Source organism: Rhinolophus ferrumequinum, chromosome 7 (genome assembly GCF_004115265.2).
Source record: "Rhinolophus ferrumequinum isolate MPI-CBG mRhiFer1 chromosome 7, mRhiFer1_v1.p, whole genome shotgun sequence".
Lineage (NCBI taxonomy): Eukaryota > Metazoa > Chordata > Mammalia > Chiroptera > Rhinolophidae > Rhinolophus > Rhinolophus ferrumequinum.
The window spans coordinates 33,501,600-33,528,285 of record NC_046290.1 but is presented as its reverse complement, the minus strand read 5'-3'; the positions used below and the strand labels follow the sequence as shown (position 1 = coordinate 33,528,285).

The 26,686-nt window shown below is 34.6% G+C and overlaps 1 protein-coding gene and 1 non-coding gene across 8 annotated transcripts in view; both read left to right on the top strand.

Moving 5' to 3' along the window:
• ARL15 (ADP ribosylation factor like GTPase 15) overlaps positions 1 to 26,686 on the top strand; it is a 379,903-nt gene that overhangs the window by 150,048 nt on the left and 203,169 nt on the right. For all 7 annotated transcript variants that reach the window (XM_033111059.1, XM_033111063.1, XM_033111062.1 and 4 more), the window contains one exon: positions 2,088 to 2,147. In XM_033111059.1, coding sequence (XP_032966950.1) covers positions 2,088 to 2,147 — 60 coding nt within the window. The remainder of the gene's footprint in view (positions 1 to 2,087; positions 2,148 to 26,686) is intronic.
• Positions 8,396 to 8,459, top strand: LOC117025424 (U7 small nuclear RNA). Its single transcript, XR_004423618.1, has one exon. It is a non-coding gene; the product is annotated as a U7 small nuclear RNA (small nuclear RNA).

The window sequence follows — 26,686 nt, the reverse complement described above, 5'->3', positions numbered from 1 at the left end:
AGCCCCGTGGGGCTGCTTCCTCATTCCTGCATGCATCATTAACCATCATGCTATGCCCACTGTGTCAGTCTGCAGTAAAGCCACACAGGAAGGGTATGTTTTGGGAGATTCTTAGAGAACCCAATGAATATTTACATTCTGTGCAGCAAATTTCAGCTGTTCACACTTCCAACACTCCAACAAAGGTACTTTTCATTCAGTGGTAACATTGACAGCCCCATCTAAGTACTTAGATTAATAAATGAGCACCCAGGATTTCCATTTTATGAGTATATAATCAGGCTTGTAGAAGATATGCATACCTAATGATTAAACCTTCAACAATAAAATATCAATTGAAATATAATGCCAGCAGTCATATTACATGCGTATTTGCTGTACCAGGCACTGTGATAAACATAACGCATACATTATCTGATTCTTACAACAACTCTAAAGTAGATATTATCATTCCCAGTCTACAAACGGTGAAAGCCTGGGCTAGTAGGTTGCCCAGTCACAAAGCTCATTTAAACACATTATTCTGTCAGACTCCAAAGTCACTTTTTAACTATATTACATGATATTCACTACCTTAAGTGGAAGGTAATATATAGAATCTTAAAGCACTAGGAAAATATACAACATAGGAGTGGTAATAATAGGGTGGAATATAAAAAGACACATTTTGATTTTCTTTTTCATAAAGTAAAGCACACCATGTAAAAGAATTGTTCTTATCCACATCATGCTTTATATCTTTTTACCTTTCTAGGCATTTAATGTAACTTGCTTCAAATGAGAAGTATTTGTATGTCTTCACTTTTACTCTGTTGACAATTTCTTGATAAACAGACTGTGTTGAATTTATCTTGTAATTGTACATATTAAATAATGCTTAAAATCTTAAATTGATCGGTGCTCATAAAATTACTGAATAAATTAACTTTTAAAAATTAGTAGGGCTTTTAACTGAAAAAGATGTACTTGTATATGGTGGAACATTCAAATGAGACAAAAGAATCTCCTATTTCAGACCTCCAGATTCCCAGTTCTTCTGAGAGTCTTTACAAATTCCAGTTTCTTGTGGATCCTTTCAGAAATATTTAGTGTATATACAAAGGATGCTCCAAAAAATGTATGTACATTTTAAGAAACGAAAACTGTATTAAAATTGTCATACTCAGTATATACCGATAACAAGATGAATACAAGTCATGTTTGACTTCTGCAGTTACAAGAGGTGCTCAAAGTGGTTCCCATCAGCGTCTAGACACTTCTGATTACGGCGAACTACTGCTTGAGCAACGTTGACCAAAGTGTCCACTTGTATACATTTTTTTGGCGCCCTCGGTATTGTTTACGTGTGTACATGTATGCCTTTATAGCTATATGCACACTCGTGAGTGTTACAACTGAATTGATTGACTATGTAACATAAGTGAGTGTGCAGATAGTTGTACCCCTGCACACATGCACAGGTAAATTCTAAATGCATAGTTAATTATAAAACTATACTCTGAATATTTTATAATTGAAATCATATATTGCATATATTATAAAATAATTGCCTTGCATAAATGGATAAGTATGATTGTGCTTTTAAGAAAAATATGTATGACATTAACCATGTCCTTAAAAGAAAACACTAACATAAATACTGTGTAAATATAATATAAGATGGTTAGAGTTTAGGTACCTTAATCTCTAGGGTTGCTGAGTTACATATGAGAGAAAATTAACTTTAGGAATTAGATGCAAAGGTGCCAGTAGATTTAATTTTTTTTTGAAGTTTCTCTATACTTCCAAGTTTCTTTCTTACAATTAATAAAATTTGCAAAGTGACATTATATATTAATTAAAGAATAAGGCCGTATTTTTAAGAAAAGAGTTATATTTTGCTGTAATACTCATACACAGCTATGTTTTGGAAAATGTAGAAAATAATAGCAGGTTATCAATTGTCTTGGTAAGTATGTGTTTCTAGTATAAATATGATCTGTGAAAAGTAACTCTTAATCTGCCTAAGAAAGAGGATTTGAGCATCTTCTGCATTTTTAGAAGTTATTGCTAATTCTTTTTTTTTTGTTTTTGTTTTTTAATTTTAGGTTTTAGTATAAAAGCAGTGCCATTCCAGAATGCCATCTTGAATGTAAAAGAACTTGGAGGTATAACATTTTAAATCATTTCTATGTCTAGCTTTAATTTTTACTAATTTGGTATTAATGTGTTACATGTAATTAAAAGAATGATTTATTATTGTAGTAGCTGATTCATTTTTACCTTTTCTCTTGATAATACATTTTCTAGAAATATTTCCTCTTTATATATGTTTTAAAGGTTGTTGAAGAGTTGTAAGAAATATAAACTTTGTTTTCTTCTGTATGATTTAAAGACCTATACTACTAGTGCCATTTCATACACTATACTCTTTGGTTTCACTTGTTCAAAAATGTATTCTTGAATGAAAAATATCAAGAGAATTTAACATAATCATAGAAAACTAAGCTATACACCATGCAGGGCAAAGACCTATATTTTAGAGAGGTTTTTATTTATACTGTGGGTTTTATTGTGTCAAATCTTTGTAGAATGTATTTGTTCTGATAATAAATCTTTGCCAATGGTTCTTTGCTGGTCAGGCACATTTATTGATAGGCTGTACTCCAAACTATACATCACTCCGTCTTCATTACACTCACTGTCTGCAATTTTTTGATTGTGTTTTATGTCAGTCAGGGTCTTAACCCATGTAAATAGGTTAACAACGAAATCAGTCAATTCAGTGAACCTACTAAACTCCGAATCGCACAGGAAAATGGTAAGTGCTCTGGAGTTCAGTATAATATTGGTGAGTTTAATGATTTAGAAGAAAGTTCTCTCTTTAGTTACTTTGTGATATTGACCATACCCTGTTTTTTTCAAGCTCATTAGAACTGTGACCTTTTTCAACTTGAAGAAATTGAAACTTAAACTTTTTGTCATTTTAATAGTGTTTGATGCCTTCTTATTTTTAAGTCATAATGTATTAGCTGATCTTTTCATGTGTTTGTTTTAGAGAGCTATACCTAGGACGACTTTACTTCTGACAGTCTGTTTTATAGCTACCTTTCACTTTTACAGCATTAACGTTAAAAATCAGCCATGGTTGCTAAATTCTGATTTTCCTTTAGGACATTTGGTTTTGTCATTTTGACTACAAAAATCATAAAACATGAATGTTCTTGTAATAGAATAATTTTTCCATGTAAAGTTTTTAAAAGACTTATGTTCCTTTGAGTTGAGTATTTTAGTATTACCTTGTGATTTCTGGTGTCTCTTGTTTCTCAGTGACCATAGTATTATAGTCAGAGAACATATTGTGAAAATCCATGGAATCAAAATGTATGGATTGAGAATTCTATTGGTTTTAAACATGGTTGATACTTAGTTTTTTATTATTAGGCTAGACACAGAAATTTTGTTGAACACCCTCCAGATGTAAGAAACTTGATTAATTGACAAGGCATTTATTATAGATGTTTAGTTGGGTGATATAAATAGTGAATGTATCTGGACAATTTTTAAAAAGTGAACACTTCAAGGAATTTTTATAGCCTTGACTTTGTGCCAGTGAAATTCAGTACAGCAAGTCCTCAAATAACATAGTTTTGTTTAGTGTTGTTGTTTTGTTATAATGTTGATGAGGTGCTGTAGGAACTTAACTCTTGCTTATATCAATTAGCCTACGGTAAAATTGGTTTCATTGTACATTGTTTTGCTGCAGTTCCAAGAACGTGTTGAGGACCTTAATAGGACTTACTGTATAATAAAAGACCACATTAGAGGACAGGGGTGTGTAAGGTGGGAATCTGTCTTCTTTTGCTGAAAAAATACTGTGCCCTGACGGTTGCTGAAATAGAGAGGATACCATAGCATTTGGCAGTAATGTTTTAATTCACACCTATTCTGTGATGAGGTTGAGACATAGGAAAAAGATATAGTTTCAGGGATTGGACAAGTACATTAGTTCCAAGCTAATGATATATAGTATTTGGCATATGGTATTATATCCCCTCAATTTTAATAGTTGTTTTCAGTTGAGCGACTGTCTCAGGAGAAGGTGATTTTTTGAGAACAAGTTGTGTATCCTGTGTCACATGCTCAGACGCAAGCAGTGGCAGGCGTTCACTCGTTGATGATTTATTCACTAATTCCTTTATTTAACAAATATTTTTTGAGGGCCTACTCTGCCTGGAATAGGCCTGGGCACTGGGTTATGTCTCACCCAAGAATGCATGTAAAGTAGGCTAACATATGTAAAGAGAGTAGCTTTTCTAGGATTTAGAGTATTACCTTACATACAAAGAAGCTCCTCCCAATTTAAGGTGGGTGGCATTTAGTGAGAATTATGACCTACTGAAATCAAGTTGTGTGAGAGGAGGTTGGTTGACCGTGAATTTCTAAGTTCAGGAGGAAAGAGTCTATGAAGATATGAAACCTTTATTCACTAATAGAGGGTGGCTCAGAAGACAGCTTTAATTGGAGTTCAATTGGGTTGTCAATCCAGGAGAAAATTCTGAAATCAAGGGAGAAGCCCGAGAAGATGGGTATAAAGATAGCAGATACTGAGAGCCGCAACACTGGTGACGTGCAGAATGCGCAGATAATTCGGTTTATCCTTAATTCAGGAGGTTGGCATGGCCCCTGCTCCTCCCTGCTGACTCCTTCCTCTACCCCTGTCCGATCGTTCCAAGGCTCTCCATCATCCCCACCTCAACCTTCAGTTAAATTTCTCACTTCTTCAAAAGAGGGACAGGTGTAAACTTATGCTCCTCATCTAGAAAGAAGAAATGGTATAGAGTGAAATAACAATGACCAATGGACTTATGATAAACTTTATGTCTGTATACATAACTGATAGGTGTTTATATATATACAGAGGGTGCCAAAAAATGTATATACATTTTAAGAAAGGAAAAAAACTGTATTAAAATTACACTGATGGTAACCACTTTGAGCACCTCTCGTAATTGCAGAAGTCAAACGTGACTTGTATTCATCTTTTCTTATCAGTATATATTGAGTATTACAATTTTAATTGTTTTCCTTTCTTCAAATGTGTATACATTTTTTAGCACCCATTGTATATATAAAATTTATATGTATAACATATACACATATATAATTCTATGTTCTTCTCAATTTTTTTCTTTTATGAGAGTGTTTCCTACATTTTTCACCTAAAAACCTATATACTTCTCATTCACATTAATATTTCTCATATGGTCTTTTCCGATCATTCACGCAATCATTCTAGCACAACCCACGCAGTCTTTCTAGCACAATTGTGTGTCAAGCAGGATTCTAGGGGCTGGGAATAAAAGATATTTAAAACACATTCCCTGTCTTCAAGGAACTCATGGTTCAGTGATGGAGACTTTCATGAAAACAAATATTTGAAATCAATAAAGTTTTTTAAAATAATGAAATTGGGATGGGGAGGATAAGTACAAGGTTAGGGATGATATAATCAGTCCAGCCTGGTGGTCAGATGGGCGAATTCTGTTTTCTCTATTTTGAGAATGACTTGCTCTCCTCAATTTACCTATCACATCCAGGTGGAATGTATTTATGTGAAACTGGAACTCTAAATTTTCTTCTTCTATTTTTCCTTATTCCCATTTCCATACCCTCCCCCATGAAGTTAATGTTTCTAACTTCATGCTGTTATTGTCTCACAGTTAATGGGACCCAGGACACCTAGACAGATTGAGTGACTTGTTCAAAGTTATTTGGAGAAGGAGGTGGGAGTCAATCTGAGAGTTTACTCTTAACCAGTGTACTCTATACAAAGAATATTTTGTCTAGTACCTGGCACAAGAGAAGCGCTCCCACATGTTATCTGCTGCTGTTTTTATCATTATTATAAACACAATTTAAAGTCTTCACATGTTGTCATTATTTTCATTTTCATTAACACTATACTGATAAAACAGGAACGCCTTGCTTTCTTCTGCTCAAAACTTTTTATAAAACTTAATCTCTATATTGCAACTGTTTTTCTCATTTGTTTTCTGTCTCTTACTCCTTATTTAGAGGTCTGTCAAGTCAAACCCTTACTCAGTTACGGTTCTGACTCTAGTACTTCCCTCTTCTGATTTCTTCAATACTACCTTCTGAATCAGAGTCTTACTTCAACTTTCCAAACTATCTAGACTCTTTCACAAACATGTCCTTTTCATATTCTTTTATTCTTTCTAATTAATTTATCCAACTGAGTACATATTATATGCCAGGGAGAGTTCTAGAAAGTGATAGTGGTTATGGTGTCAAGACAAGCACAGTCCCTACTTAGACTAGCTAATGGACGCAAGGGGAGACTCTTGTTGTGTACTTCTCTCCTTGATAAAAGCCAAATAGTTCTTATAGGCCTAGAACAAATTTCTAGGTTAATCCCCTCCATACTTAAAGAGATTTTTTAATATCTTTTAATACTGAGGGTTCGTTCTGATTCCTGTGAAGGACTTTCTGCAGTATATATTGCTTTCATTTGGGAAGTTCTGTTGAAACTAGTCTAAATTCTTTCATTTTTAGTTTTAATTAATTACTCTGCTTGTCTTGCTGTATTATTTTTATTTTTCTGGATGGTGTGCAAGACATCTAGGAGGATCCTGGATAGTTGGAAGGATTAATCTTTCAAAAAAATTTTTTTACTCCTATTGACTTGTTTCAAAGCCCAGCCATTCTATATGATTCTAGGCAAGACCACTTTCCTGCATCTCTATTTCGTTATGTGTGAAATGTAATAATACTGGTTCCTACATCATATAATCCTTGTGAGGACTAAATTAGTTAATGTTAGGTAAAGTACTTAGAGAGATGGTCTGGCCCATGGCTAACATTTTTGGAAGATTTACTTTTATTACGATTTTATTACAACCTCACCCTCAACCCCCCACAGAACAATACCTTTCAATAAAGCCTTTATCCCAAGGACTTTAAAAAGAACTCAAATCACATATTGATTGCTTTTCTCTTTGCAGTCCTGCCTCTCTCCTGCGTAGACAAGGGATGTTTTTCTTCATTGCGTTATACCTGGTTAAGCTGAAAGGTCACTGAGAAGGAAATCTTTTGGTTAGCTGCTTAGCATATTTTTTGGCACTACACACACATTAATAGTAAATGTTTTTGTCCCTCTCCACCTTACCACCTTTCCTTCTGTTTTCAGGTTCCACCTGAAAAATCTCTTCCGTCTATCACAGAGCTTTCATTCTGTTTGGCTTATGTATTTTAACCACATTACTAAGGCAAGTGAAGCATCTGGCATTCAGCCAAGTTGAAAGCAGTGGTCACACAGCCGTGATATCACAGCTCTGACAATTTTTCATTTTAGAAATTTCCAGTTCTTAAATCTACAAACAGATTTTTCTGCTACGTAGATGTTTTTCTCTTGATTTTGAAATTTAATTTGTAAATCGATAGACTCCAGAGAGGAAAATTTCATTTAACACATTTGGTTTGTTACCGTTTATTGATAAGGATCCAGACATCATAATATTCTTTTTCTTTCCCTAATTGAATTCTGGAAGCATGATTGGCTTTATCAAATGATTTGTTTTCTTCCTCTAATAATCTAATGGTTATGTCTGAATTGTCCCTTCGTCTTACTTCCCCCGCCCCCGCATCTGAACCACCCAGTGTATTCTCTGGCAGTCTTGTCTTTCCAGTTGTCACTGGGAAAAGCAAAGGAAAGCTCAAAAGCAGTTAGTTGTCTTTTAGGCTTCAGTATTGTTGCTAGTTGTCAATGAAAAGGAAACTTCATGAAGATTTTTGTGCTTTATTTTTTTTCTCTAAAGAAAAGTCAAGTTTTCTTTTTCAGAAGGCGCTGAGGGTAGTGTGGAAAGTACAAGTTGTGTTCATTTACCATTTACTTCAGCCCATGCAACAGTGATTGAATGATTTCTGAGGGTTGTCAGCTAAGCCATTTTTTTAAAGGTTGCTTCTTTCAGCAGCCAAGCTGTTATATGAAACAGATGTTGACTCTGTCCTGTTTCTTTGTTTGCCTGGAGGAATAGGCCTCCTCCTAGTGAAAGGTGCTGTTTCTTTGTATCCTGCTAGTTATCTTCGGGTGCTGTTAATCTGTCCAGGTTATTTGCATTTCTTAATTTCTCCAGAAACTGTGCAGGGCAAACTTCTTAACAGGCAACGTGGGGGGCACTGCTGCCTGCTTCTTTTAATTTCTGCTTTTTGTACCCAGGCCATTTGATGTCTTTCTCGAAAATAAAGCTTTCTTCCTTCAGAATCTTTTATTAAAACTTATTTCAGAGGGAAGAATAGCTCTTTAAATTTCATCTGATTTGTTTTCACAGTTCTATGTATATTATGATTATTCCCCCCATATCTCGACTACCGTCTCCTCTTAAAAAAATAATCCAAGTGTTTACAGCTCTTTGAAAATTTGTCTAGTAGGTTCTTTGGTTCTTACTGGAAGATCCCCAATGCATAGAAAAGTAAATAAAATAATCCAACTAAATACTTATGAATTTAATGTACTCACTGGTTCTGAGAGTCATGCTATACAACAAAGACAGAAGAGGAATCAAGACAATGTGAACCAATAAATGGGTTGTATATTTGAAAAAGAAGCAGTATAGGCAGACAGATTTGAAGAGGTTATTATGGCCATATTGCTTTGGGGACAACTGTAGTTGCCTAGATTGCTTGCTGGTGTAGGAGAAAGCAACTTGCTGTCCAAAACTGTTTTAGATATCTCTGAACATGAGTTTCTATGGGGGAGGTGACAAGAAACCATGTCCCTGGCAAAGGAACATGACAGCACAGAGTGGGGGCCAACGTAAGGGCAGGTCCACAGAATTCCTTATGACCTTGTTATAAGCTAAATTGCAGTCAGCTACACACAAGTACATGTGCATATTCTGCATCTGTTGTAGAATTACAAGGAAGAAATGTGGTTCAGCGAGTAGAATGTAGCCTCAAGACACTCTGTCCCTCTCTGCATTTGAACTTCTTGTTGTTTTCTTATCTGTAAAATGTAAGTTTTAATAAATCATCACTACTTATTTCCCAAGGGATTGGGCTGGAAAAGAAAAGTTCAATTGCCTAAAGCTCCTCAAGAGAGATGCTTTAAGAATAGACAGTGGTATTTCCACTAATTCTCTTTTTGTAGGTGTGGATCCAGTGTGATATATAATATTGAATGATTGAAACTTCTTGAGATAGTATTGTTTCCTTATCTAGGAAAAGAACCAGACCCTTCTGGATTGGGAGCAGCTAGTTAACTCCTGGCTCTCTGAGCTGTGTACTTTCTCACTTAGGCTTAGGCTACACTAGGGGAAATGATATTGGTATAAAGCCAAGTCACTTGGATGTGAGTTAAAAGGCCACAGCTATCTAAATTGGTTGAACAGGATCCCAGGGTGGTGGTGTTCAAGCGTTTTTTACACTTGCTAAGGGAAAACTGAGCCAAATATTCAGCAGAGCCAAATAAATGAATCTAGGGGCCCAGAAGTCTGTTACTGGCTGATGTAGACCTGACCTTAATTTTTGTTTTCTTCTGGAGAAGTGCCCTAGGACTTTTTTAAAATTTGTCTTCCCAGTCATAGTTTGTATAGCACTTAATAATCGCTTCTTCTATGACTATATATATGTATAGAATGTTCTAGAAACTAGTTTCCTGGCCTTTTAACCCCACCCACCCCCCTTGGCAATAGGGATCTCATATGCCACTGAGGCTGCTGCCTCAACCACTGTTTCCTCTTTAGGGGCAATCAGGTCATTTCACATCTTACAGCTCTACCAAACTTGCTCATAGCACATTTGTGTTGGGTTCTTAGCTTAATGTCTCATCCCTCACAAGGGAATAGGTATTTCTGTTTCTCCCAGGGGTTGTCATAATAGCAACTAATTTTCATTGTGTATTTGGTTTCAGTGTGGTATTGCAGCAACAGCACTGGAAGTCAAGAGACCAGTTTTTTCCGCTAACAAAACAAGCTCTGGGACATTGGGCAAGGGATTTAACTTTTCCAAGGCTTCTTTCTTTTATAGCAACTGAGGATGCTAAGTGTTCTCCAGTTTGGTATAACATAACTAACTAGTTTAGTTTTTATCTTGAAACTCAAAGAGTATCTACTTTGCTATGTCACCTAGAAGCTAAAGAGCCACTCGTGTCTAACAGCTGTGCAAGATTAGAATGCATTATCATCTCTATTTTCCTTTAACTCTCACTTCCTCAGTTATTTTTTTTGTACAGTGGGATTCAATAAACTATGTGATTCAATAAATCTCATAGTTTTCTTTTTGTGTGTATAGTAACCGTGTTTCCCTGAAAATAAGACCTAGCCGGACAATAAGCTCTACTTCATCTTTTGGAGCAAAAATTAATATAAGACCTGGTCTCATATTTTACTATAATATAAGACCGGGTCTAATATATAATATAATATAATATAATATAATATAATATAATATAATATAATATAATATAATGTGATATAATATAGTATAATATAATATAATATAATAATATAATATAAAATATATACCAGGTCTTATATTAATTTTTGCTCCAAAAGATGCATCAGAGCTGATTGTTCATCTAGGTCTTGTTTTCGGGGAAACACAGTATGAGTCAGGCTATACGTATATAAAATAACAACTAATACGAACTGGACAATATTGTTATCACTGTGTTATTTACTTTGACGAGCATTACAATCTGATATGGGAAGTACTATTAGGTTGGTGCAAAAGTAATTGCGGTTTCTGCAATTACTTTTAACCTTTTAAACCGCGATTACTTTTGCACCAAACTAATATAACCGGATTGAGTGCGAGATGCAATTAGGATTATATAGAAAGAACGAAGGAGATAGCACAGAGGAAAAGGCATTCTAGGAACAGGAAAAGATGGGACAGACGTTATGGAGGCGACAGGGGGTCCAATTTTGTGCCATCCATAAACCAAGCCCACCATCACCTCTTTGACTTATGTCTCATCTCTTCCTTTATCTAGACTGTCTTTTCCTCTGTGACATCTCCTTTGTCCTTTTATTAAGATTTCAATTGCACCTTGTACTAAATCCTGTTATAGTATTTACCATACCAGCCTATAAAATTATGAAGAATTGAAAAAAACACCGTAATCTTTAAGGGTCATGGTATTGTGGTATATAATATATCAGTAGTTCAAAGCTGGAGGGAAACTTGCTAAATTATACCCCAATATGCTAGAGTAATGCCAGCCCCTTAAGAAGCAAATTGTTGTTTTGTTGAATTAATTTCTGTGAATATTGAATGAACACTAACTATATACCAGGCCCAGAGGATACAGTTCCTGCCCCCCCGCCCCCAACACACACACACTCTCTCTCTCTCTCTCTCTCTCTCTCTCTCTCTCTCTCTCTCTCTCTCTCTCTCTCTCACACACACACACACACACACACACACACTCCTGTGAGCCCATTTCTTTGAATATTTTGATGGGAGAATGATCTTGGCTATAATCATTATGGACGTCCTCAGAAAAAAATTGAACAGCTCTACTTGATTCCTGTAATTGAAGTGGCAAGTTAACAATTGTTGGAAGAGGTAATATAATATAATTTGATATAATATAATATAATATAATATAATATAATATAATATAATATAATGTAATATTTGTAGCTATGCATCACTTACCAGATTAGGTTGATTCTCTGCAATTTCCTTCAGCTGAACAAAATAAAACTGGTTACATTTGTTTTGAGGCATCACAATTTGTTGCTTTTAATTTCTTAAGGTCCAAACTATTGTTGGAAGGCTCTATTGAACACCATCGATCGTTTGAATCTTGAAATTCACTGATATTAATGGCATCATTGTGAGAAGTAATAATGTGAAGAATTTATTGTATAAATTACTTTTTTAATGTTTCAATTACTTTTTAAATACAAATATGTGAAGCCCTTGTGAAGGAAAATTGAAGGTAGATTTTTTTAAATGTGTCTATTCACTCTCCCATGCCAAAATTTCATGAAATGACAAAGTATATCAGAAAAGAGACAAACAATAATAAATTAAATCTATAACAAAGATAGATTTAAATCTATAATAACTAAAGGAAAGCAAGACAAAACTTGGGTATAGACAATAGAAACATGAAATAAAAGGGGAATTCATCAGGATTATTAATCAAGGAGCTTATCAGAGTTATTAATTGGGGCTTTGCGTTTGGAGCTCTGCCTTTATTTTTCCTCTCTCCTTGTGTTAGGTAGTAGATAGCAGCTGTGTTTACCCACAAACTAAATCTTTGAATGTGGGTGCTGGACTCAGAGAGGCGGGGCACTGCCCAGTAATGTACCAACTGCCAGGTGGGTTAGAAAGCCCACACACACACAGGAGACAAGCAACTTATCTATCCCTATTAATTACTGGAAACAAGCAGTGGTAAACAAAAGAGCTGGCAAACAGAAATTCTCAAACAAAAGATAAGCATATAATAATGACACACCACAATAATGAAGAAAAGCAACACCATGAAAGAAAGACACCCAATCAAAAGTCAGAAGAAAAAATGTCCAAGGACATAGAGATAATAGAGTAATCAGAAGAAGACATTCAGGGAGAGGAAGGAAGGTTTTGTATTAATGAAAAAGAATATAACACAGAACTTGGGAAATTAAAAATTGACTTTAAATTTTTAAATGCAAATGTCAGTTGGCGCAATTCAGCTGTAAATTATTGAAATTTCAAGATTGAGCTAGGGGATTTTCTCAGAGTGCCTTGCAAAAGGAATATTTTGTAAGTATGAGAGAAAATCTAAGAAACAAGTAATAGTTATAAAAGTTCAAACATCCCTCTAAGAAGAGTTCTAAAAGGACAGTAAAGAGAAACTGGAGAGAATAAAATAATCAAAGAAAAAGTTGCTCAATATGAAAAAAAGAGTATTCAGATTTAACGAGCCCTCTGATTGCCAAGAAAAGACCCATACCTAGGCATATTGTGAAGAAACCATTAATTTTAATCATTAGAAACACACACACAAGAAATAGCATTATTTGTGATTTAAACATGGGAGCTGGCAGAGTCAGGTAAAGAGAAAGAACCAGGAAACTATATCCTTTTCTTATTAAGAAAGTAGATTGTAGTTAACAAAAGAAAATTTGAAGTTTAAATATGTATTTTTTTAAGTGTTAAGGGTAAGCACTACAACAGTAAAATAGAATGATTAATGTATATGTATACATTTTTTTGTAAAAAGTGTCTGAAAGCTTACATATTCAATTAATATAATAAATTGTCTTAGAGAATTGAATGACAGTTGTCTGGGGTCAATTACAATATTTGCTTTTTTTGTATCATGTGAATTTTTTCATGAGAACTCTTTTTAAGAAATTTTTTAAGAAAGAGAATACACTTTAAAGATAGAAAACAAAGGTTATTTGATAAATTCAGCAAAATGCAAAAAGAATAATGCAAGAATGGAAAGAAATAGCAAAACAAAATAACAAAAAAAAAGTTACGATAAATTGGTAATATCTATATATACATCAGTAATCACAATAAATGTAAATAGATTAAATTCCCCTTTTATAATATGAGTGGCATAAAAATAATTATAACATATTCAGCTAAATCTAGTGATGAGAGACAGTTCTACAGCTGAAAGATGCATTAAGCTAAAAATATGGGGATAGGAAAGATATCCCGAGAAAAGACTATTGAAATGAAGGCAATGTTAATATCAGATGAAATGAAATTCAAAGCAAAGAGTATTTACAGGAATAAAAGAGATACACTAAGATAACTGAGTAATCATAAGCTTTTACATATTTAACTACATAATTCTGAACTATATAAAGGTAAAACAAAGAAAAATATAAGAAAGAGTCAACAGATTCATAATCAATAGAAGAATTTAGCCATACTTTTTTCAGAAGACAACAGATCAGATAAATAAAAATATATAAAGGATTTAAATAGCCAGTAACAAATTTCATCTAATTCATAATTACATATAATTTTATACTCAAATAGAAAATGCATATTCTTTTGAAATACACAGAAAATTTTTGTACACATGACCATGTATAATGTGTTTTCTGACTAAAATCCAGTAAAATTAGAAATTAATAGCAAGTAGATAAAAATAATGACATATGAAACAAATTTAAAAGTTCTCCAACCTCATATAGTGTACAAAAATTATATCAAAATAGATCCTAGACCTAAATATAAAACCTGAAACTATAAAACTTCTAGAAGAAAACATAGGAGAAAATTTTTGTGACCTTGGGTTAGGCAGAGATTTCCTGAATAGGACACTGAAAGCATGATTCATAAAAAGAAAATTGGTAAGTTGGAGTTTGTAATACTTAAAGACTTACTTTTTGAAAGACATTGTCAGAGAATGAAAAGATGAGCTATAGGCTAGGTAAACATTTGCAAATCATATATCTAATAAAGAACTTGTCTCTAGAATATGTAAAGTGCACTCAAAATTCAATAATAAGAAGAAAAGCAACTTTTAAAAATGGGCAAAAAATTTGAACAGATGCTTCATCAAAGAAAATACGAAGAAGGTAAATAAGCGCATGCAAACATGTTCAACATCATTAGTCATTAGGGAAATACAAATTAAAATAACCACATGCACTTTAAAATGTCCAAAATTGAAAAGCCTGAATATATCAATTGTTGACAAGGATGTAGAAGAACTGGAACTCTCATTCACTTCTAATAGAAATGTAAAATGGTATAACCACTTTGGAAAACAGTTTGGCAGTCTCTTAAGGTAAATGTAAACCAATCTTGTAATGAAGCCATTCTACTCTTAGGAGAAATGAAAACTCATGTTTACACAAAATCCTGTACACAAAAGTGTATAGTAGCTTTATTTGTAATAGGACAAAACTGGAAACAGCCCAAATGTAATCGATTGGTGAATAGATAAACAAATTGTAATATATTCATACCATGAAATAGTATTCAGTAATAAAAAAGAGAGAACTATTGGTACATGCGACCACATGGATGAATCTCAAAGTAATTCCAGACAAAGTGAAGCATATAACGTGGTATTCCCAATCTGGGATAAATTTATATCCCATTTATATAAAGTTCTAAAAAATACAATGTAGTGTTTAGTGACAGAGTATTTCAGTCACTGCCTGAGGGATACGGACAGGATACAAAGGGATGAGTAGCATGGAGGAATTAAAGGGTCATGAGAAAATGTGTGTGTGGTGGGGTGATGGATACACTTATTATCTTGATTGTGGTGATAGTGTTTCAGATGCACACATATGTCAAAACTTATCAAATTGTATAATTTCTTCCAAAATGATATGTCAATTTTACCACAGTGAAACTCTGAAAAATGTTCTGTACCCTTAGAAATTAAAAAATACTCTTTCAATCATCTCAGGTTAAAAATCATTGAAAGTTTGTTTTATGGAGCACTTATAACCCTTTTCTTGGATTGCTTTCCAGTAAGGAGTTATTGTAAAAAGCCAAGTTAATGTTCATGGTTTAAAAAAAGATAAACGTGACTGGGAAAAGACTCAGGAAAATATCAATTTCTAGATAATCGTATTTGCTGAATTGTTAAGATTAAATACGTAAGCACTTAAAACTCGAAGATCAAGATGTTATCAAATCCGTCAATTTAATGCATAGATTTTAAAAATCTCAGTGCTAATAAAAGAAGACAGATTGATCTGTTGCTGTGTACAGCAACACTCAATTAATCAAAGAAATACATATGTCAGATTCAGTATACAAAGAGAGAGAGATTTCTCAGAATAAACCAGTTGTGGTTCATTCCATAGGGATACTCAAAATCAAAGGAATGCAGTATTCTCTTCTTGAGCTGATCTTACGCTATCCAGATTGTACCTCTGGTTAAACTTTTCCAGCCATACCTCATTTAAGCATAAAAAGTATTATATTTTTCAATTGCATTTTTCCTTGTTTCAGTTTGCAAGTCCCAGCAAAATGCCTGGTTGAGACTGATATGTGTATGTTTATCTGTAACAATATTCTACACATAATAGGCTTAGAGAGTAGAACATAATATATTTTCTCTCACTGTACTTTGCCATCAAGTGATCCCAGCAAGTTCTATGGAGTGGGAGCCACTGCTGCCATGTTCTTTTTCTTTAAGATGGTGGCGTATTTTAAATTTGGGTGTATAAATATAAACCCCTTTGTCTCAAAACCGTAGTTGGTGGTACCCCTAGAGGTGGTGATGGGATCACCATGTTATTAAACAGTGTACACTTAAGGACTCAAAGACGGAGTGGTAATCTTTTCGTTGCAGTTTTCTTTCTTTTTCTTCCAAAATTCTCTAAATAGATTTAGATATCAATGAATTTTTCCTCTTACTAATTAGATTGAGTGAGGATAGATCTAATATAAACTGGGAAGTTAAAAAATGCAGAGGCAGCTTCTTGGGAGCTTCGTTGTCAGGTTGAGTGTGGGACTTCAAGGTAGATAATAGTCAGATAGATACATTTATATTTTTTATACATGGGTGCCTTTGTTGTTGCTCTTTTTTATATACTTGTCTATTTTTGCAAATATTTATCGAGTTGTGGGGCCGTTTTCTCTCCTTGAGCAGATGGAAGTGTATTGAAGTGTTAATGTGTTAAAATCCAAAATGATTATACCTTAAATCTAGAGTCTAGAAAAATACATAGTTTGTAGGTGTATCTCTGCACAGGCTTTAAAAAAATTTCCTAGTCATTTTAGATTCTACATGTGTCCATAGAAAATCGGAAGCGTCTTGGGCTGGAAAACATTGAAAGCATTTGACTTTGTAGTCTTCTTAATTCTGCATAAGAATGATGACAGGTAGAGTGGCAGTAGACATTTCAGAACTGAAATGTAGATTTCTCCTCATCCTCCAAAATTGGTAAATATAGATTTGTTTTCTTACAGTTCCATTAAAAGCTTGTTTTCCCTTTCTGAATTTGTTGTGTGTGTTACTATCATGAAGCTAAATTTAATTCTTGGTGCAAATTTGGATGAGGACGCAAAACCAAAAATCAAATTAATTACCCTAGGGAATTTTTAACATATATATCAGACATCATGTTGTGGATAAAAGACAGCAATACTGAGCACAAGAACCTTTGTATTAGGTGAAATTACTTTTTAAATATTCTTCAACATTACTTTCTGTATTTCTTCACATCCTTGAAAAGGCCCATGTGTGCAAGGGAGCTGAGAGGAAAGATCCCACGAATCCCAGGTTTCTACAGAAAATGAAGGAAGAACAATTGAGGGTAAAATAAATGACAAAAACAAACACTTCACATGAGGGCCAGATACCTTCAAGATACCTTGAAGACTCTTGTTTTCTAAATATTTAACTGTTGTCAGCCTTTGCCATGGCTTGCTTTTTAAGGTAACTTTGCCTCCCTTCTCTTTTTAAGGTTAAATGGCTTCTCTTCTTCTGTAGGCAGGGTTGATATTTTGGTGCTTTGAGCCTTGGAACCTGCCCTTCATTTTGTGATCCTTTTTGTCTCAGGTATTAAACATCTTGTTCTCCAGATAGAACCCTAGCCATTCCTCTGTGCTGGTACTTCCTGGAACTAAAACAACAGAGCTTTCTGCTTGGATGAACCTTTCCACCCCATGTCTTCTCTCCTTCAGGTGTCTGAATTTTGTTTCTCTTCAAGTCAGTGGAGGGAAAAAGGAAAAACAATCAAGAAACTATGTAGGTCACTTTCCATTGATTTTTTTTTTTTCCATTCTAATCTGAAAGAGGTTATAATTATTTCTGAATGCTCAGTTCCACCTAATTCTGCCTTTCCCTAAACTGTTCTGCTCCATTTGACTTAAAGCTCAATTAAAGGTTTTGATTGTTTTGTTTTTTTAAATTTGCATCAGGGAGTAAGGGTGTGAACTTAGCAAGCTTTGAAAGGTTGATCTCCCAAAGCGTTTGTCAGAGACGAATGGACAACCTTCTCCCCTAATACTTCAAGACATGATTTCACAAAATAAGACCTTTTGAAAGCAAAGTTAAATATTACAGTTTTTCTCTTAATAAATAAAGGACAACCTTTTTGCATTGCCTTATGCAGGAAGCATTGAGTGCTACCCAGATTTAAAGGAGCTAGCTTACTTCAGTTCAATTATTTGCATGCTGTATGCTGTTAAAAAGACTCTGTAAAGTGGTGCTGGGATTTTAGGTTACCGTGATTTGGGCACCACCACAACACCTAAGTACTGCCGTGTTTCCCTGAAAATAAGACCGGTCTTACACTGTATTTCCCCGAAGATAAGACCGTGTCTTATGTTTTATAATTTATAAGACCGTGTCTTATAATTTTTTGCTACAAAAGACTCATTAGGGCATATTGTCAGGGGATGTCTTATTTTTTTCATGTACAACAATCTTCATTTATTCAAATACAGTCATGTTATCTTCTTCTGGAACATCGTCATAACGTACTAAACGCGTCTGTCTGACTGATGACCTTAACTGGGGCTTATTTTCGGGGTAGGTCTTATTTTCTGGGAAACGCGGTTTTAATCATCCATGGACACTGTGCTTTTGCAAAAATCAGTGGGTGCTACTTATCTCTTATTTAATTTATTACTGAGGTTCTGCTCTTTTAAGTATATAGTTGTTCTCTGTTTTATGAAAACCTTACGTATAAATTAAAACACACATTTATAGGTCTTATTAAATCAATTGTAGTATTATGAAAGAATTATTGGTTTTGTAGGTTTCACTCTGAATTTTCTTTAAATATTGAAGTCCTTAGTACATTTTAAGTTATTCGATTTAGCGAAATATTTTCAAGACCATTTCTAAGGCACTGCTCTAAAATTCTCTTTTATAAGTCTTAGTGCAGTGTTCTGCATATTTTCTCATCCTACTTTCCTTTAAAAAACATCTTCTCTTAAAAGGATACTAGTCCATTTTACTGGGTTTGAAAATTCCCTGGAATCCATCATGTGCAACTATCATACACAACTTTAAATTACATACACAACATAAATTACTTTGGGAAAATATTTCATAGGCTTTTATGAAATTAAAATATACTCCTTTGTCTATCATCTGGGACAAAATGTCTCTGAAAGAGGGAAAGAGAGCAAAGAAATAACGAGCATATGATGAGGAAATCTAGTGAGTGGAGAGCATAGGAACTTTTGAGATGAAGCTCCTATTCTTACTCTTCTCCTATCTCTATATCTTATATCTTGATAACTACCTTGGTCTTATCTTGGTCTATTAATTGAAGAAGCTGAATTGTTCACTTCGATTGGTGATATGGCAATTAACATTTTAATTTTTACTAGTATAGGTTTTCAGTGTTTTATCTCTTTCATATGCGTCTTGTGGCTCTTCTCTCAGATAGGCTAGGGCTAGGGTGCTGTTTAAAGAGAAGTCAGCTGACAGCTGGGAAAAAAATTGTGGCTTGCCAGATTATAGCCTAGAAGTGTAAAGCCCCACTTTGTGTGGCCCTGGGCAGAAAGGAAAGACTCAGACTAACATGTCCTTGCATAGCGTCCCTCCCTAGGAAACTTGTCCAGGGAGTTCAACAAGGCAGGTCACCAGAGCAGGACACAAAGGGGCAAGTACAGGACAGTCACGTATGCACTGCAGGAAACCTTCTTTGGGGCTGGCACATGTCTGACATGGCTAACCTAGAATATATCACTTTGGTGGTTGCTGGCACCACCCTTGTTTTCAATGCACAGTAGATGCTGTGCTCTGTTTGCACGTTGCTGATCTGGGGGAGCCCAAAGCAAAAGAAGTTATCTACTGCAGTTCTAAATCAAGTTTTAAAACAATAAAACATTTTAATATCTGTAGCTGGAAGGGAAATGTTTGGCACTGTGTAACTGGCAGGCAAGAGTGTAGTGACTGAAGAAGAGGTGATTCTTGGGCCAGTTTTGGACACACACTGAACTAAACTGAAAGGAACCCAGGCAGACTCTCCTGTCTGGCTTCCCAGTAAAGTCAGAGGGGACAGTCCTGGCAGTACTATGGATTTGTATGCTGAGAGAGATATAAACAGCAAAACTCTCAGCCCTGTGGCTATAAAAAGAAATATTTTTTATGATGTAGTCATTGTTTAAGAACAGACTGTGAGTTTTGTTTAACATTTATTTCTGTGCAGTTCAAAAACCAGAATTCTATCTGCTTGTGTGCTTAAGCTCTTTCAGATGTTTTTATTGTGTAACATTTTCTCCAGATTCTTCCTTTAATGTATGGTGGCGTTTTTTGTGTTTTTTTTTTTTCCTTTCTCACAATCTGTTAAAAGATCAGTTTGTGTGAATCTTGACACTGTGATGCTGTTTCATGGTTTTAATTTGAATGTGACTTGTTGTAGCTGGAAGCATATGATTAATGGCACAGACCTTGTTTGTCACAAAAAGCAGATGATATTTTTACATTTCGTTGAGATGCATTGAAAAATTGACTTGTTGAGGTTGTACTAGACGTCACATTTTATTTAATTCACTTTTGAATTCTGCTTAGAATTTGAATAGTATTAAACATGTAGATATGTTGGAGGTATTTGAAGGATAGTTTGAAAAATTGGATATAAAATATATACTATGCATTAGTTGATTAGTCAACGTGTTTTGCTGGGAAAATTGTTCTTAATGAGTCAATGAGTCTGGGATTCGGTGTTAAAAAGAAGGTGGGTATGGTTACAGAGTTTAGAAATTCATTCTTCTTGATCGCGTATGTATTTTTATATACTTTTTCAGTGTACCTACATCTAATTAGACTGATGTTGCAGGTCTCCCATACCTGTTGGCGTGTTGGGGAGTCGTGACTCACACAAGACGTGGCAGTGTCTACAGATATCTGCCATCACTCTGGGTTGTGGGTGCATTTGCTGCAGTGTCCCAAGCCATCCTTTTCAAAAACAACATCAGAAAAGTTGTGTAGCAATTTACTTCAGCAGTGAGTCCCACAGGTCATTTGAAGCCTGTTATGGCAGTCAACGTTATAGCTGTTTGATCTTATAAAATAAAATGAAACCATACATGTTAAATCAGGTGTTACTTAGTCAAACTTGATACACCAGAAAGGAATTTGCTCTTTTCAAATCCCTGAGGTGTGGCTGTACAGTCTCAAACTGAATACTACCACAGTATCTCACAAAGCATGTTTATATGCCATATTTGAAGAGCTTTAATGATCACAATCAGTACAATTTACCAAAATCTAACTTTCTGTTTCTTTGCTCAAATTGATTCAGGTCAGCTTTGTGGAGCCGTACTCCATAAATAACATATCTTCCCTACAGAGTCATTCAGAAATGTGAAACTTGCTATTATATACTCTGAACGATCCTTTTCCAAGCTGAATATCTTTCATTGCTTCAACTACTTTCCATACTAAATGATCTCCAAGTCGACCACCATTCTGTTGCCTTCTAGACAAGTTTTAAATTGTTGTGGTCCCTTTAAAACGTGTATGCAGAAGCGTGATGCTCCCGATGGGGTCTGACCTGAACCCTAGTCTCTCCCCTTTCAGACACTATGTTTCTCTTAAAGCCAATCGTATGTGCCACAGCACCCCATTGGTTCATATTGGATATGCTGTCAAAACACCCAGCTGTTTTAAGTCAGGTCTCTTCCATTCTGTTCCTCCCCAGTTGGTTTAGTTCCAGACATTACTTATATCTCTATTAAATTTCCTTGTGTAAGCGCTGGCTTATTGTTCCAGCTTGTCAAGAACTTTTGGACTTTTTTTATTCTGTCCAACATATTAGCAGCTTTGTGCCATCTGTAAATCTTGAAATGATGCCGTCAAAGTTTTTATTCAATTAAAATTTATAAACATGTATCTAATCATCGACTCTGTGCCAGTCTCATGCTCCCTGCTAGGGATAACAAGCTGACTAGAATGTAATCATTCCTTCAGGGAGCTCACAGGCTATAGGGAATAATAGACATGTAATTATATAACTATACTGCAGTGTGATAATTGCTATAATAGAGTTACGTGTGAAGTGCTGTGAGATCCAGTGTTGGTTGCAAATCATAGAAGATCCAACACCTTCCATGTTGGCACAGATCCATGAGTTTTAGGGTATGGCTGTTAAATCAGACATAATCATAATGCTGCCTAACGACTGTCATCTGATTTACTTTCTTTCTTGCCCAAGGATACAGCAAGAGACTTGTTAAATATTTTGCTGAAATGATCTCATACTATGGTGTTCCCCAAATGTACCAACCTGACATATCAGTCCAAGGGAACTGAGAATTATTTTGTAAGACTTAGTGACCCCATGTTGGTTCATGATGATCCCATTTTTTAAATCTGGGTTGATATTTGCCTGTTCTCAGTCTTCTGGTAACTTTCCCATTGTTCATGGTTACATAACATTTAGACTGGTTTCATGATCACATCTCAGTTTTTCTTGCTATCTTGGTATGTAATCTGTCTGGATCTGGAGAGTTGAATTAAAGCACTTTCTGCTATCTTCCAATTTATCTTTCTCTTAACTCTTTACAGATTGAAAATCACTCTTTTTATTCCGGCCCTGTTTTTTTCTTTTTTTTTCCCTTTCCTTTTTATCTGTTCTTAACATTTTTGCAAAAATAAATTCATTTTTAGCCTTTAATCTTCTTTGTCTTTCTTGTAGTTTCATCCTCTTTTAACTATCTTCCTTTTTAGGATGACTGGTCACGGGCTGGTTTTTCTCCTCTGCCTCTTTCTCCAATTATTACATTGAAACCCTCAAGTCTAGCATAAATGACCATTTTTGGTAATACTCATATGGCCAGTAGGAAAACGTATCAACCATTTCTTCTTTAATGGCCACAATTAAATTCAGAGACCTGGACTCTTCGTTGTTTTCTCATCCTTCTTTGCTATGAAAATGTCAACTGAATAAAGCAGAAGTTTATCAGAACTGAGTTTATAGCAGCCATGTGTTTAATGATAAGCATCTGGCTCTGATAATATGACTGATAACTGCAATATACCTACTGGAAAACTCAGGTATTTGGCCATGAACAGTGCTCGTGTGGTACTGCCAACCTTTGCCACTCTGGCTCCTCTTCGGGTTCCACTCCTTACCAACTCCGCTTATTGACTCATTTTTCTCAGCACATCTGTCAATTCAATTCAGTCTGATTTGTGACTCTTTATTATGGCTTAACAATTTCTAGTGACTAATCATAAAATAACTTAACTCTGTTTTATGTTCTTGGTAGATAATTCCTTGATCCCCTATATATCTGTTGTCCCATATACGATTTCTGACAATTAAGTTTGCGAACTCATCCTAGAAAAAGTGCTACATACTTCATTGCTGAATATCACTGCGGTCACCTTCGAAGTACTCCTCTTGGGAAGCTATGCATCTGCGCCAGCACCTAGTCTACCCTTCAAAGCAAATTTGGAACTCTTTTTCTGGCATGGCCATCAGAGCTGTCATCATATTTTACCCTTGATGTCCTGAATGTCTTCAAAATGTCTTCCTTTCAACATTTCCTTTATTTTTGGGTAAAGAAAGAAGTCATTGGGGGCCAGATCAGGTGAGTAGGGAGAGTGTTCCAATACAATTACTTGTTTACTGGCTAAAAACTCTCACACACAGTGTCGTGTGAGCTGGTGCATTGTCATTATGCAAGAGCCATGAACTGTTGGCGAAAAGTTCAGGTCGTCTAACTTTTTCACGCAGCCTTTTCAGCACTTCCAAGTTGTAACTTGGTTAACTGTTTTTCCAGTTGATACAAATTCATAATGAATAATCCTTCTGATAATCAAAAATGGTTAGCAATATTGTTACAAACCATTTCATGAATTGTCAGACCTCATATTTTGGTATAGAACTAACATTTTTATATCTATCATGATTTTTTTTATAAAAGCATATTTTTATTGAATTTTTGAATATTTCTTTAGATTATATATTTAAAAAATTCGAGGGTCAAAACATTTTAAGGTTCTTAATAATTACATAATCCAAAATAGCTTTATTGAAAATTTGCATGGATTTATATTCCTATTAGGAATACATTCTATTATCTTTGTTATTTCATCTTTCCTATTATTGCAGATCATCATTTAGATTTTTTAGGCAGTTTGATAATTGAAAAATGGTACTGTATAATTTTACTTTACATTTTTTGGTAATTGAAAGTAAAATTTTTATCTCTGTATCTCCCTTGTAATTGTCTCTTCGTGTCTATTTATCATTTTCCTACTAACAATATGTCAATTTTTATATACTAGTTAGTCCAGGTGAATTTTCAGGTTGAAAGATTCCCTTGAGATTTTGAGTGACAGTGATTAAACTCGTTAGTAAATTTGGAAAGAATTGACATATTTATTATATTGAGTCTTCCCATCTAGAAACATGATATTGTGCTTCATTTATACAAATGTGTGTGTGTGTGTGTGTGTGTGTGTGTGTGTGTGTGTGTGTGTTTGTGTGTTTCATACAAATTTTGGAATTTTTTTTCTGTATTAGCGTATTTTATTGTTATTACATGGATTTTTAAAAAATGTTTTCCAATGTAGTAGTAAAAAGATATTTTAGAATATTTTAATTTTGTTTTTAATCTTTTGACTTTGTAGGTATACAGTCATCATCTGCGAAAAATGATTTTGTCTCCTCTCCAGTGTTTATAACTCTTATGTCAGTTTCCTGCCTTATTGTATTAGCTAGACCTTTAAGAATAATGCTAAGTAATTCTGGTGATAGTGGAGTCACGTTAATTTTTATATCCTCATGTAGTACTCATGTAGTACTTGGCACATAAAAGTTACTCAGAAATTGTTTACTGGAGTGAATTAATTTGAATTTAGCTGTTAAAGAGATTTGATTCTAGTTAACAAACTAAAAACTGTGTAAATAACAATCGTACAAAATTTAAAAGTTACAAATGATATTAAAAATTACAGAAAATAAAATCCTGTGGCTCTTTAGTGGACAAAAAAGATTATGTATAGGTGCAGTAAAAGGAATGGTTGTGGCGCAGGTGGTATTTAATGCAGAACTTGATAATAGGTTATACTCAAAAATATAAAGATGAAGAGAAAGGAGCAACCCAGCAGAGGGAAAAGTCATAAGCAGAGGCGTACGTAGCATTTGCAACACATGAAGGGTGGAAGGTGAAAATGTGACCAGTTCATTTTGGCTGCTGTAAAGTTTCCATAAATAGTGTGGAAGCGTTCAAGGTTAGAAGATGAGTTGGGTCAGACCATCAGGACTCTTGAATGCAGGCTAGGCTCTTTTCAATGGTGCTTCCCGAAGTTTTTCACATCATCAGACACGTGAAAAACGATAATATTTTTATCCATATTGGGATAAACAGAAACTGTGTACTGCTAGAGGTGATGGCAAGAAATAGGGAGATTATGCCCCAGGCCCCACTGGACCCCTCAGTGGCTACAGGATTTCAGCATATCTGTAAACCTCCCAAGGCACATTCATGTTAGGAAGAAGGGAAGATTTTATCAAGGTGTATTTTCTCTCTCAGATTTCAACTTAAAACTGTTCTGAGCTTTCTGCCAAGTAAACCACCTCCTGCCCTCCACACACATACAGACTCTTCTTCACATGTACCGCGTGTTTCCGATTCCCAATTCAAGTACCAAGAGTCCCATTCATTTACTTTTCCTTCAAAACTATGGCTTTTAATTATAAGAAGAAATGACAGTCTACCTGTGTCCCAGGAAATTCTTTAATTTCTTACCCAGATTGTGGTTACAGATATATTCTAGATTTCTCAGGTGCATATCATTGCTTCATCTGACTTGCTTTTAATTTTGTGATGCTTTTAAAGAATAATTACATTTCAGTACTAATGCAGTTGAATTTTAACATGAAATTCTCTCAAGATTGGTTATGATCCCCCAATAAGTAAATATACCATCTCTAAGAATCCTTTCAGGGAACTAGTACATGACTCTGAAACAGTCATTAATCAAATTGTTACAGTTCAAATCTGAAAGAGCTATTGTAGACTGTATCCAAAATTACCTGAACGGATGAATTTTTTTTTTTATAAAAGGACTTCCCTTGATTAAAGGATGAGATTTAAAATACCACAGTACCACAATTTGACCACGTTACATCTTCATTAGCTATTGCTTTAGCAAAGAGGGTACTTCTCAGAGCACTACTCTTCCTGACATTTAACCAGTTAATTAAGAGTATAAAAATAAATTATGGTATATTGCTTTAAGACATTTTAATACCGATAATGGGTTAAAAACCTTACAGTTGATTTTAAGACTTAGATATTCTTATATGAGTGTGTTATACATTTCACAGTAGTATTTCACTTAGACATTTTGGAAACTGCTGAAGCTATATTTTTAGTACTGAAATGTTATTTTAACAAATGGATATTTGGTGATACTAAGGATTTGTTGTTAATTCCTTTTAGATGTCATGATGGTATTTTGTTTATGTTTTTTAAAAAGAATCCTTATCTTTTAGAGATAGATACAAAAATATTTACAGATGAAAGTACGCAATAGATGAGATTTGCTTCTAAATAATACGAAGGAGGACTTAGGATTAGAGCAGGTTGGCCAGAATTGATGGTTGTCAAGGTTGAGTGATGGCATTCATCATACTTTTCTGATTAGTTGTATGTGTTCAAAATCTCCATAATAATAAATGAAAATATTAGAATATAATTCTTTTTTTTTTTTTGATGACCATCAGAAACACTACACTGCTGTCAAGAGGTGGGGTAAATTGTTCCAATGCCTCAT